Raw genomic sequence first — 13,598 nt, forward strand, 5'->3', positions numbered from 1 at the left:
TGCGTAGTCGAGCATCTGCTCAAGTTTGGTACGCGGACTGTTTATGTGCTTCAGCACAACCACAATAAGCGTTAAACCATGGACGAGCTTGGGGTCCATTGGGTACATCAGAGTATGGTATGTAATACTCCATACCCAAACCACCACTAGGTCCCTGATCGGGTGGGGAGTATACGCATACAGTTTTTACCAGACAGTGGTCGGTAGTACCCAGTGGGGCATCCACAACCACAGAGTATCTGTCCGGATCAGTTGTCAGCAGAAGGTCCAAGTAATTAGCCGTATGAGATTCAACATCTGGTATCCTAGTGGCGCCACTGACAAGCTGGGATAGGTTAGCGTTAATGCAAGTTTACTCATCTCTCTCCCAGCGTGATCGGTTTTCTGGTATGGGAACAACCATTCTTGATGGTGTGCGTTAAAGTCCCCCAGAATGGCTAGTTGCGCCGCTGGGTACCTATGCTGAATCTCATCAGAAGTCTCACTCAGACATTGGAACAGCTTGGTGGTCTCCTTATCTCCACTGTGCGATCGGTAAACACAGCAGTACACTATTTGTGTAACTCCTTTGTCCACCAAAAGCCACAAAACAGAAAAACTCGGTGCCTCAAGGTTTTGAGACGCTTGACACAGATGTCATCACGAACATTAACACAGACTCCGGCACGAGGTAGAAACCTGTGCTCCAGATTATACCCGGGGTAGCTGAGGTACGCCGTGTTAGTTGGACATCTGATCTGCGTCTCGGCGAGGAACAGCAGCTGCGGTTTATCGGTTTCAAGATGATGGTGGACCGAATCGAGATTTGAGAGACCTCGGATGTTAGTGAGGTGCACTTTTAGTGGGAGGACGTACAACCGCTGTGTAAATTTGTTACCGTTTCTGTTTTTCATTTGTGTTTTAAGGAAGTGAATAGGCAGGAGGAAGGCAGTTGAACGAGGCACTGCGTCGTGTTCAACCAAGCGCCAAGCTCACACTGCCACACGAGGGTACGATCGGCTTGGAGACCGCGGGGACGCCCGAACCCCCCTGGAGATGGCCACCTGGTCCTCCCTTCCGATCGCCAACCGGCAAGGTGGAGCATTCCGGGATTTTTCGTTGGGTGGCGGGGCAACCTTTCACGGGTGGCTTTCCCGCTACTTGGGCCCTCAACTTCCCACGGTCGGCCAGCGGTGCACCGTGCTTCGGATCCCGCTAGCCTCCAGAACCGAGTGCTGAGTGTGGCAGTACAAGCAGCTACAATTCGTCGTCAGACGCAATGCAATTGTTCAGACCCGACCTCCTAATGGCAACTCCCGAACACGAGTCGGAACACGGTAAAAACCATTAGGCGACTCGACTGTGTCAGGAGGGTGGTGACTAGCCACGGCCGAAGCCTACCACCAGTAGTTATTGCTCTTTAGCACCATCTAGGGGTCACTTGTAGGGTCTTGAGGGTAAACCTACGGAAGCGAGCAACATTAACCCCCAAACCTGGTTAATGTTCTATACCTAATTTCGGTGGCAATTTTTGTTAAGTATTCTAGAATATTATCATGTTCATATTCAAGTGTTTTGTTTATTTATTTATTCTTAATACCAAGTAGCGCGACAAACAAATCGTCCGCCTGGTGGTACGCGACACGCCTATGCATAACAGTTGCAGTACCATTCAGAGCTTTAAATCGCAAAGATCTTATGAGCACTGCCATTGCGCCCGTTACCCTGAGATATTGACAACTCCCATGTACCTGTGATTTCGCCAGCACCCTTACCCTTCTAAACCGGAACACTGTTATGCTCACATTACTGCTTGGTGACAGATATAGGTAAGGTGGCAGTACTTCTCTGGACGAAATCTTTCACAAGGAGCTCTAAAAAAGAAAGAGAGAGTAGAGTGTAGGATCCTGAAACATTATTTTATATGTCACGATAATATGTTCGAATATTCAGATAATTAAAATTGCCACGAAAATTTGGCAGAGAACACTAACCAGAAAATAAGCTTTCCCCTTTTTCTTTGGTGGATGTAACTGTAAAACTTCTAGTTACTGGACTTGGGAACGAGGCGGATTGACAGCAAAGGGTATTGCCTGTAGCTTCCAGGGATCCCATTGAAAGAACTTCACACAAATGCACGGCGTGGCAACTGGTACCACTCAAAATATTTTTATACTTAGCGTCTTCGTTTATGTTCATGTAAATAATTGATCTGTGTTTTGTTTGTGAATTCGTTTTGTAATTATTTGTGTCTTATGTGTGAATGTTTTTTATTTCTCTTTTTTTTTAACTTTTTTTTTTTGTGTTGTGTCACTTGTGGTCATTAACTTACAAATAAAGTCAATGCTTGTGGTAGTCAAATAAATGTATTTGGCAGAGAAGATTTTAGATGCGCGCAATATACAGATATTACATCTGTCTTTGAAATCGACGCTGAAACTCAAGAAGTTCATTCTATACTACATATGGAACTATTATATAATATGCATATAAAAAGAATTCTGAGAGGCACTGCCACTGCGCCCATCGCCTTGAGACATAAGTTGACAAGTCCCATATGCCTGTAATTTCACTAGCACTCCGACCTTTCAAAACCAAAACGCAGTAATGTTCGATCACATTACTATTACTTTCATTCCCTTTGTGTAACAATCGCGAAAACCTAAGAATACCTATACTACAGTTAGTTTAATCGTCCTTATGATTTTGATGTTATCTGTACACAACAACGAAGACTTTCTGAATGGTCATGACTTACTTTAACTACGTCATAGGACTTTTCTATTTATTCGCAAATTGTGTCATACTATAAAAGTGACTTGAAAGATATGAAGCAACTATTGAAATGATTCTGTTAAATGCGCGAACACGTGCCGATTTTGTCGACGTACTTGATTACTGTGGTGCCATCCTTTGTGGTATTAAAGGCAGTATTGATAATATTATACACTAAGATATGCCTATCTATTTCTTATATGAATATCATTGAATGATCTAATGAATTCTAATATAATACGTTTTCTTATTATTTCAAGTGACGCGACGAACAAGTCGTGTACCTGGTGGTAAGTGACACGCCTGTCCATAGCAGTTGCAGTGCCACTCAGAGCTTTAAATCGCAAAACTCTGTAGGGCACTGCCACTGCACGTGTCACCCTGACATATAATTTGATAAGTCCCGTGTGCCCGTAATTTCACCAGCACCTTTACCGTTCAAAACAGGAACTCAGTAATACTGGCATTACTGCTTAGCGGGCGAAATAGAAAAGGTAGCAGTATTTTCCTGGACGAACTCTTTCACAAGAAGCTCTACTGTAATATTTCTGCTTTATATCTTTGTGAGGAACTTTCCAGATCTTGCGTGATCAGAAAGGTGCAAATTGGAGACCTGTCAATTTCCTTTCTAGTGTTGGGCCTAACACCGTTCCCTGTTGACCGTTTATCACTGTACAGTAGTATTTCCACATAGTTTAGAAATGTGTGGAATAAAATATATAAGGAAGACTTTACGCCTATTCCAAGTATACATTCGCGAATAGGGTAAAGATCTGAATACCACTTCCCGTTAGGCAAACCGAATTTCCGATTACAAATAGGCCGTTCGGATGTCGGCAATCGATTCCCATACAAAAACACATAAAAGGCACCGGCATGTTTATTTATAAAGCTTAATGAATGAATTTTGTATTTTTTTTTTTCAATTTATCGCATTGCGAAGGGCGCCATCGACAAAAGCGAAACGATAAAAGGATTTAAACCCGCCGCATCCGTTTCCTATATTATTTGACTTTAGAAATATGCCCAGTCAAGGTCAAAACGACTTGTTTCGTGTAGTTTTCAGTCTATGAGAAAAAAATATAGAAACTACGGGAATTATACGTCGCAAGGGCCGTTTCTGGACTTAATTCCCTTGCTAAGAAGAGTACGATACTGACAGGTTCAATGCGAACTGGACTAGTCATTCCAAACTGACGACCTCAGTGGCCCAACGGTTTATGCTGTGGGAGCTGGAAGGGAGGTCCCGGGTTCGATTCCCAGTAGTACCAAATTGGGAACTGAACTTTTCTAAATCGTTTCTGATCTGTGTGCTCCGGGAAGTGTCGGAGGGTGATAGACGCAGTGGCAGTGCGTGTCACTGCCGTGTCAAATCAAAACACTGTATATCGAAAATAGCGCTTTGAGAAAAAGCTGTGTAAAGATTTATTCGTATTTTGTTCTTTTTGAGGTTAATAACATAAAAACATACATTTAACTTACGTTGTACATTAGATATTAAAGAAATCTATCCAGCCTAGACATTATAATTTTACTTTGGAAAATAAGCTATTTCTATTGTAACACGTACAAATTTCTTTTCACTGGATAATAGCCGAAAGGTTCTTGTTGTTATGAAATTAAAAAACACTGTATTAAGCCTTGCAGTATTTTGATTTAACACGATAGCTCAAATCTTTGCAATTGAAAGCTTTGAACGGCATTGTAACGGCTATGAACAGGCGTGTCGCTCACCACCAGGTACACGACTGGTTCGTCCCGTCACTGGGTATAATAAAAAAAATAATGGACTGAATGAACTCTGGACTTTCTACACACAAGGCAAACGTTCTCTCAACTAGGCTTTCACGCTCTTAGTAAGTTATACTCAAGCCCAAACTAATTACTATTTACACTTGAACTCGGGTTAAAAAAGAACAGATTGTTTACACAGAGTGTCTGAGTTCAGTGCAGGTTAACGGTTAACCTGCTAGGTCAAGGCTGGGTGGTTTAGGCCGCGCCAGGTATAATCACCGAGATGCACCTGATACACCTTGTTGGGTTAAATGTTTCAACATAACACTTATTATTATTAATACAAAGATCGACCACTCAGAAAAAAATCCTTCGATCCGGTCGGATTCGAACCGACGTCTTCTAGCATACCGTGGCAGAATCTATACCAACTAAGCCACGGAACGAACTAGCGGACCTCACCTACTATTCTGTGTATATGTATATGTAACAGCGGTTTTATGTTAATGGATTTATAAAATAAATGAAAATCGAATTTTTAGGTTGTAGGTAGGTCGCAATGCAGTCAGCTGTGGCTATAGGACCTATGCCTCTGCCACAAGATTACAATGGCGTCTATCGCTGGCTACCGCGTAAAATGTTGTGTAGGAAAAGTTGTTTCTCCTTGTGACCGCTAGGGACACTGTATAATTTGCCATAAAATATTATGAAGTAACTTACGCGGTCACTAGCGACAATTGTCACAGTAATCTCGTGGTAGAGGCACTGTAAAGGGCCCGAAACGTTTTGTTTGAAAACAAAATAGTATATTGTGTAGTACATTAAGGACGTTAAGTAAGAAATTACCAATGAGGGTCTATTAGAAGCCCGATGTCAAAGGCTGAGGGCTTTAATAGCTCGAGTTTAGTATTTTTGTTACCGTCCGTGATACGTACATTGTTTTTCATCACATTTGCGAGGAAATGAATACAATAATATAAATATGATTAACAACATAGATTCAGCAAATAGCGGGTTTTTGGTTTTTTTTTAAATTCTTCCATAGATAATACAACTCGAACTAAAATGTAAAACGCAAACACGCATACAGCCATAAAAATTGCTAAATTTTTATACGGAATATAATTAAAATCAATTATAAGAAATTCTTAGTAATAAGTATTTAAGTAATATGTGGCTGAATTGAAATTAAATTTCTGTTTAGGCATATTTTAAGCGAACGTTTTAATTTTGAACTAGTAACCTCCTTGTTTGAACTTGAACCTGAGCTATGTATGTATGTCGTGCTACAAATAAAAAAAACTCCTTGCCGAAAATGGCTGTAATGGAAAGAAAAAAGGCCCGTGGGTTTTGTTTGGGGCACTATAGTCAAGTTAGCCACCATGCAATCATACCATTTACGAGCAAGTGTGATGAAAAACAAATTACATGCGACTTAGATCGAAAAAAATTCTTTCAATTACAATGAATGATAATGGTTTATAAAATCCCTTTAGTCATTAAAGGTTCACCTTGCGGCCCCCTTCACTCTACTAGTTTTAGTGCCTATTTAATAAACAATGTGTATGTTGATTTATTACTTAGATTGTACTAAAACAAAATAATTTACGTGTTTTGAGACTATTGATTACTGCCTCCGTGGCCGAACGGTTACCATGCCGGACTGCCACGCAGAGGTCCCAGGTTCGATTCCCGGGCGGAGAGAAATAGTTGTATGGCCTACAATTATTTCTCTCGTGAGTTTGGGTGTAATTTGTGGTTGTCTATGTGTGTGTCCATGGCACCCGCGACACAGGGTTTCCCTAGTGCGGGGCTATGTTGAGTGTGTGCGTTATTTATTTATTTATTTATTTATTTATTTATTCCAGGAGTAATCGCCGACCATTTGTATTATTACCATTTACCTTTATCTAATCTAAATAACCTCGTCTAGATCTTTCTCTTCCTCTGATCTTCCCTTCTATAATGCTTCTAAGAAAACTGTTGTGTCTTATTAGACGATCAAACACCTTTATCTATTGTCTTTAATAAGCTTCTCTATTTCTGCACTGTTCGTTACGATTGATTGGTTAAAAATGCTACGAAAAATACTTTCTATTGATCTTTTTTTATTTGATCAGTCAACAATTGTTACACCAACTAAATAATCAGAAACATAATATGTACATGCAAAATCTTAAAACAGAGTTGCACCATTTATAACAGACCAACACTACACGCACATTAAATCATTGCAGAGTAAAATAAGTTACATAAAGAAAAGTGTAAATATTAACTAGCAAAAGTAAATACAAATATTTATTTAAAACTAAACAAAAATATAAAAAAGAAGTGACGTAGGCTCGGGTTCCACCCTGTTCCAAAGATTCGCACAAAGCGTTACGTTTTTATATTTATATGGCAAACGGCTATGAAGTTATTATATAGAGTGAATTCCCTGCCTGCAGACTTGTTCCCTGAACATTATAACTTGGACCTTTTCAAGGCGAGAGTGAATAGGCATTATTTAGGTGTGCCTGGTCCATCGTCGACCTCATCGTTACTTTCCATCAGGTGAGATGGAGGTCAAATATGCATTACATTTGTATATAAAAAAAGTTAGTTGACAGAGTTTTAGGAAGGTAAAGAAGTAGAAGCAGTTGCTATCAATCGTTGCTATGATCGTTGTACAATTGGCAAAGCCTAGCAAAAAATAAAATTCTCCCATTCTCATCTAAAACAGCATTTTGAAATGCATAGTTTGTTTATTTAAAAGAATACAAGCAAAGAAGTGGAAGTTACAATAATTATGATTCTGTTAGGCCTTTGAGGTCAAGGGGGGTCGCAGAGGCCGTTGCCTGGTTTAATCATGGAATCACCTCACACGTTAAGTTTGTAATGTGTAGGGAAGTCACTAATTGCTAAGTTACGCGTACCACTTGTAGTGCGTATTGTTTATTCAAGATTTTTTATGTAGCTCGTTAATCAATATTTTATTTTTATAGTTTTACCCCGAAAAATTTTTTTCAATATTTTCTTTTTTTAATCGATCCAGAAAAATAATAGCAGCAGAGCTTCTTGTGAAAGAGTTCGTCCAGAGAAGTGTTTTTCTGTACTGTTTTTCTCGCCAAGCAGTAATGTGAGTGAAATTACTGTGAAATTACAGGCCCACGGGACTCGTCAACTTATGTCTCAAATCTTTGCGATGAGTGGCACTACAACTGTTACGGACAACCGTGTCGCTTAAGTGTCGATACTATCTCAGCTCGAATGAATTTTTTTCCCGTACTAATACGACTCATTTCCCTTGGGTCCACCGCAGAGACACTGACTTTATTTCAGCATTTATTTTTTTACAAAAGAGATTAAGCCATTTGAAAAATGTGTATCGTATACTATACGTGTTCTATTTAGTTCTGGTTATAAAAAAAAAATCATAGGTATATACAAAGTACCTATTGAATGTAGCGGTTTTCTTGTAAAATTTCGAGGTTAAGCTTAAAACTTTTTAGGAATCGTGTTTTCACACCGTATAGAAATCAGTATAGGTATATCCTGAATTGTATTATATATTTCTCCATACGTCCATGATTTCTCCAAAGCGATTGATTTCACTGTTAAGCGGAATCAACCAAAGCGATTTGAGGTTTTATAGACTCTGAACACTAGCCGTATGACTTGTTCGTCCCGTCACCTGATATCATAAAAAAAAAATTAAATTGTATATAAGTATATCTCCCATTTCAGTATAAAAAGTTATCGACTAATTTCGATGGTAGAATCTTTAGACCACAACCTAATAAATTCTGGCAATTATATTTGTTTACGTAACATAATACACAGAACGAGAGAAAAGAGCACAAATAATTTTAAAAAACCACAACCACAACCGTTATGAGCAATCGAGACTAACAAAAAGACCGCATTCAATAAATGACAAACGCTTATTTGACGTGTGGTCAACGTTCGCTACATTCATGCACTTGATATAAACTCGTTCCTCGTCCAACTAACCGCGCCGTATCTAATATTTTTGTCATTATTGAGTAAAGCTTTCAAAAGCGAACAATCCGCACTACAAAAGTAATTGAAATAAACAAGATGTTGTTCCAGCTAATGTAACTTGTTTCAATCTGAGCTTATAAAGCACAGAGATTGTTGCAACAAACATAATAATTGCAACAACAATTTTAAGTAATGAATTGCATTATGTTGTGATTGATTCAATAAAGAATTCGCCAAACTAGCTCGCAATGTGACGGGATAAACAAGTCGTGCGCTTGATGGTAAGCGACTCACCTGCCCTTAACAGTTGCAGTGCCTCTGCGGCCGTCACCCTGAGACATAAGTTGACAAGTCCAATGTGCTTGTAATTTCCCCACCACCTTTTTTACCCTTCAAAACCGAAACGCAGAAATGTGAGCATTACAGCTTAGCGGTAGAAATAGGTAAGGTGGCATCCCTGGACGAACTTCCTCTACTACGGCCAAAGTCCATTTAATTGAAATTGGTTTCTTTTTCGTAGGGTAATCATTGTGTAGTATTAAACTCGTTTATTGATAACAGTTGATAAAAGCTCAGATGGTTTAGAACGGTGGCCTCGGCATGGCATTAAACACTGGTTTTGACACTGGTCACATCGAACGACATTTTCTATGTAGTTCCACCTTTGTATCAATAATAGTAATAGACATGTGACTAACTTTTTTATATACGAATACTATTTATAATATTGTCAGAATGAGATTGACATAAGCTATAAGTTAGTACTAATTACGGCAGGTGTCAGAGTGAGGACAAACTGTGATGCATTCAATTGGTTGTCAAGTCGCGATACTGCACTTTTAAAACGTTGATATATTTTTTATACTATTTGTTTTAATTGCTTTATATTTGTTTTTAGTATTATTTTTTATCCTACTTTTTTTATTAAATTTTGTCCCTACAGTAAAGTATCTTCCGTGTGACGGCCTCTGTTGTCAAGTGGCTTGCACACCGGTTTGCTCTCTAAGGTCACGGGTTCGATCCCCAGCCGGATCAGTGTAGAAAATGAACTTTTCTATGTTATCTCGGGTGTGAGTGTTTGTGGTACCGTCGTTGTTACCGAACTCCATAACACAAGCGCTTTAGTTACTTTTAGTTACTTTGGTATTTATTTCGTTACTTTGTTTTATTGGGAATAATCTGACTTTCAAGATACAGATACTTATTATGTTAGTTTAGAAGTTAGAGCCACATGATAATGTAAAACCTCTTTTATTTGATAAATAAAGAGTATTATTTTCTTTCTTTATTTATTATTATATTATTTATTATAGGTACTATATTATTTTATTACTTTATTGTAAGATTACGTTACAAATATTCACCAAAAAAAATTAGTTAACATTTCATAGATGCAATTTGTCAAGAAGACGAATGCATAATAAGAACTGTAAATAAAAAAAATTAAAAAATATGTTAATTATTTGTAATTACAACTTTCAATTGGAAGTAAGTGCGAGTTAAAAGTTCCCAAGTCATTGTTTTTATCATAAGGCTATCGGTAATTATTTAGCGACATGAAACATGTCATTATACGTCCATACAAATTACAATGCCGGTTTGTTTAGTGAATACCTATGGTAACGTATGGGAAGTAACTGTTAAAATTCCTTGATTTTTATTAGATATATTATATATTTTTACTATTTTTAGTTACGTAATTGTGGCAGAAAATTGTTAAAAATAGATACAATTAAAAAAGTATTTACAGTTTTAATTAATAACAAAACTAAATTTGGTTGCACGACAAATTAATCACTGTATAAGACGAAAGAGGCGTAACTCACAAAACAACAATTCTGAGATTTGCATAAAAGCGCCCCTTATCTCCCGCGGCAGGCACTTTATGAAAACTTGCGCCTATTGCCATCTGATTACGAAGTTAATTGAGATTTTTGAGGTTAGGGGCGATGACTAATTACTTGTTATTCTACTGAGTTGTCTTAATTTTATAAGCGAGGGCAGTGCTAAAAGATTTCTAAAAGTGGCAGTAGGTTTATATTTGATTTCTTTGCGAAAGTTTCAATATTTATTTATAAATTCTTATTGGAATGGCCTTGTTTTTTTTTTAATTATTGATTTAATTTGTACATCTAGTTGTAACTAAATTTGAAATTTTCCGAGGCACTTAAGGTTTTTCACTAAATCTGAAAAAAAAATTAGTAAGGTATTGTAAACAGAAGCGGCCTTAAGTGCGTTTCACAAACATAAAATGCGTATATACGGAGATATAAAACTTTATTAGTGTATCTTAAAGCACGCGCTCATAATTATTCGTAATTGCGCATCTATTCCATCGTGTTCCGACTCCGTACTATCTCTACCAAACAGGTTACCGCCGCGAACGAACTCTGAACTCCAAGTATTTAGTACGTTTTGTCAAAATTAGCATTTACACGCCCGTTATAAAGCACACAATAGGGAAGTAAAGCACACAATAATCTGCGCATCGCATTATCCTAACATACGCCTACACAAAATGCAGTTTCCGTCGCGACACACAAAGTTCCAAATCGGCACAACACTGTAACCGCACGGCGTGTAATCATTATTAACCTTTGACACGACACTTTCACTTTCACGAATTACGTACCCTCACAAGTGAACTGGCCGTAGTGTTTCCCGGAGGACTTGTCACCGCAGACCACGCACTCGACGTTCTGGCCCTTGTCGGTGGCGGAGGAGCCGCTCTGCGTCGACGCGGCCTGGCTGGCGGGAGTGGACGGCAGGAGCTCGTCCTCGCGCCAGCTACCGCGGAAGCCGAGCTCCAGGGGCGGAAGGTCAGGGCCTCTCGGAGGGCAAAGCCCCGGGCCGCTGACCCCGCCGTAAACTAGCGCTCCGTGCGTGATGATGCCGGTTGCCGTCGCGGGGCGAGAAGACGCGCGACGCGCTTGTGTGTCAAGGGTCGCGGCTAGCTCGCGACTGAGCTCGGGTCGGGCCAGGGCGCGCCGCTCCGCCATTGGCCCGGTGGCCCGCAGGGGCAGGGAGCGAAGGCCCCGCCACCTCGACCGCTGCCCCCTCCCCGCGGGGGGTGAAAATCTTTCAGCGGCCAAGTACCGTCGGGAAGGAAAACCGACGCGAGTTTTTCTTTTCCTACATTTTTTTTAACGTACTTGTTATTATAGTATTGGTTAGATTATTATAGATATGATAAAATAGCGTTCTCCTATTGTTTGTAAATACTAAAGTAGCCATTTTGAAAAAAAGAGAATTATTTATTAATTTTAATTCTGTCTTGTGTCGAACAATGTTTTATTTAAAGAAATTAAAAAGCCTTAATGTTGACTTAAATGTTGTTAACTATTTAAGTTTTATGTGCTTTGGATGTTTTTTCAGACGGTACCTGAAAATTCTACTTTGTATCAACTTTCCCGCAGCCTCCATATTTCTGCTCGGCTGATAACACCTACCCACAACTATACCTAAGTGTTAAGGTATTTGCGCGGAGCTTCACAATAAATACGAACTTATTATATTCATATAGATACTATATAACGATTTATGTGAAGGATAGAAGTAGATTTACGGCTTACGACGTAAGGCGTTCTTTTAGGCTTTTTTATACTATATGAGTCTGATGCAGTATTTTATGTAGATATTAAATAATTTTTCAAATCGGAACACAAAAATATCGACAATAATGTGCAAAGTTTGCATTAAAAAATCATTCATTTTTCACCATCAATAATTACGTATGTGCTTTTGAAAAGCATTTATATTTTAACATTTTGTAGAAATCAACAAATCACAACATCACCTTTACTGCTAACAAAATCTATAAAAGGAACAGAGCGTACGAAAATCAATAAAACTGCAGCAATATAACAACAAGTGTAACAATAAATTCTGAAACGGGCAATCTAGATCGATCTAGATGCGGTAGGCGGCGCGTGCGCAGGGGCGTGGCCCTCGGGAGGGGGGGCGTCACTTGTCAGCGTGACGCGGCGGCGCACTGACGTGTTACGAGCGTCATAAAGCCAATTTGTCAGTTACGCGCTTTTGACACAATGCCCTTAATATATCTATTATGAATTTATGATGATTACGATTTAACATGTATTGGGTAAAAATACCGAAAATAAAAGTTTTTTCTATAAAAGAAATATATATTACATGTAAATGTATTTGTAATCATACGTATTGTAATTTAAAATATAAGGGTAGGATTATTAATCAGTTACTCGTAGCACTTAATATTGTGTACAAACCAAATAAATAATTATAGACAATTATTACAAAGCACCTAGTGACCAATATTTATATTTGTAAGAAAAACAGACCCTTCCGGAAGGTTCTAGTCCTTAAGCAATATTCCTCGTCTTAAATAAGTCCCGTCTGTTGCCCGGGATAGTGGGAGGCTTTTATCCCGCACAGGGTTGGCTCATGGATGGTTGAGTAAATACTTAAGTTAGACTGAAGTTGGACTTGAGTCCAACTTGATTGCTTTTCTTATCGGAACTGTAATTAAGATAGAAAATGCCTTCGGTTTGAGATATGAGAGTCCATTGTTTAGTGACATAACTTACTAATTTAAAGCCTTTACTCCCAATAATATTTATTTAGAACTTATGTATGTAGAATTTGGATTGAAAAATGTTGTACTATCAGCCAAGTAGACGCGTTACCACGTTAAGAGTTGTTTTTGCGAGTAGGCAACGGCCGTTAATAACGGCCACGTGCAGTTCGCTTATTCCTGTCAACCAAGGGCATTTAATGGCTAGAATATATTGTTATCCTCCGGAGACTCAGCAAATTGCAATGGGAAAAACGCTACATGCTTCAGGCCCAAGCAAGTATGACCTCCGGTTTGCACGAAATATTATCATAAAAATTATAATAGCGCCAAATTTGAATGCGATATTTTCATTGTAGTGTAAACTGGGCTTTTACGTGATCATTGGAATATTATGGTGTGGACCCGGATCACGGCCTTAGGAGGTCATAATAAACAAAGGGTTTTCACTTAAAAGGGTCAACAAGAGACGGGACTAGCTTCAACTTTGCTTGCAGTGCACAGCTCAATTAAAAATTTCACTCTAGAATGTTCACTACGTTCGATTCCTCAGTTCCGAATCTGAAAAATGACG

At 38.8% G+C, this 13,598-nt stretch overlaps 1 protein-coding gene across 1 annotated transcript in view; it reads right to left on the reverse strand.

Annotated features, from left to right (window-relative positions):
• Positions 1-11,471, reverse strand: part of LOC113234936 (COUP transcription factor 2) — a 156,168-nt gene extending 144,697 nt beyond the window's left edge. Inside the window, exon 1 of the mRNA XM_026470457.1 lies at positions 11,105-11,471. Coding sequence (XP_026326242.1) covers positions 11,105-11,471 — 367 coding nt within the window. The remainder of the gene's footprint in view (positions 1-11,104) is intronic.
• Between the last annotated feature and the right edge of the window lie 2,127 nt (positions 11,472-13,598).

The sequence above is a fragment of the Hyposmocoma kahamanoa genome, unplaced genomic scaffold (assembly GCF_003589595.1).
Source record: "Hyposmocoma kahamanoa isolate Upper Pololo Valley unplaced genomic scaffold, ASM358959v1 86, whole genome shotgun sequence".
In the NCBI taxonomy this organism is placed as follows: Eukaryota; Metazoa; Arthropoda; class Insecta; order Lepidoptera; family Cosmopterigidae; genus Hyposmocoma; species Hyposmocoma kahamanoa.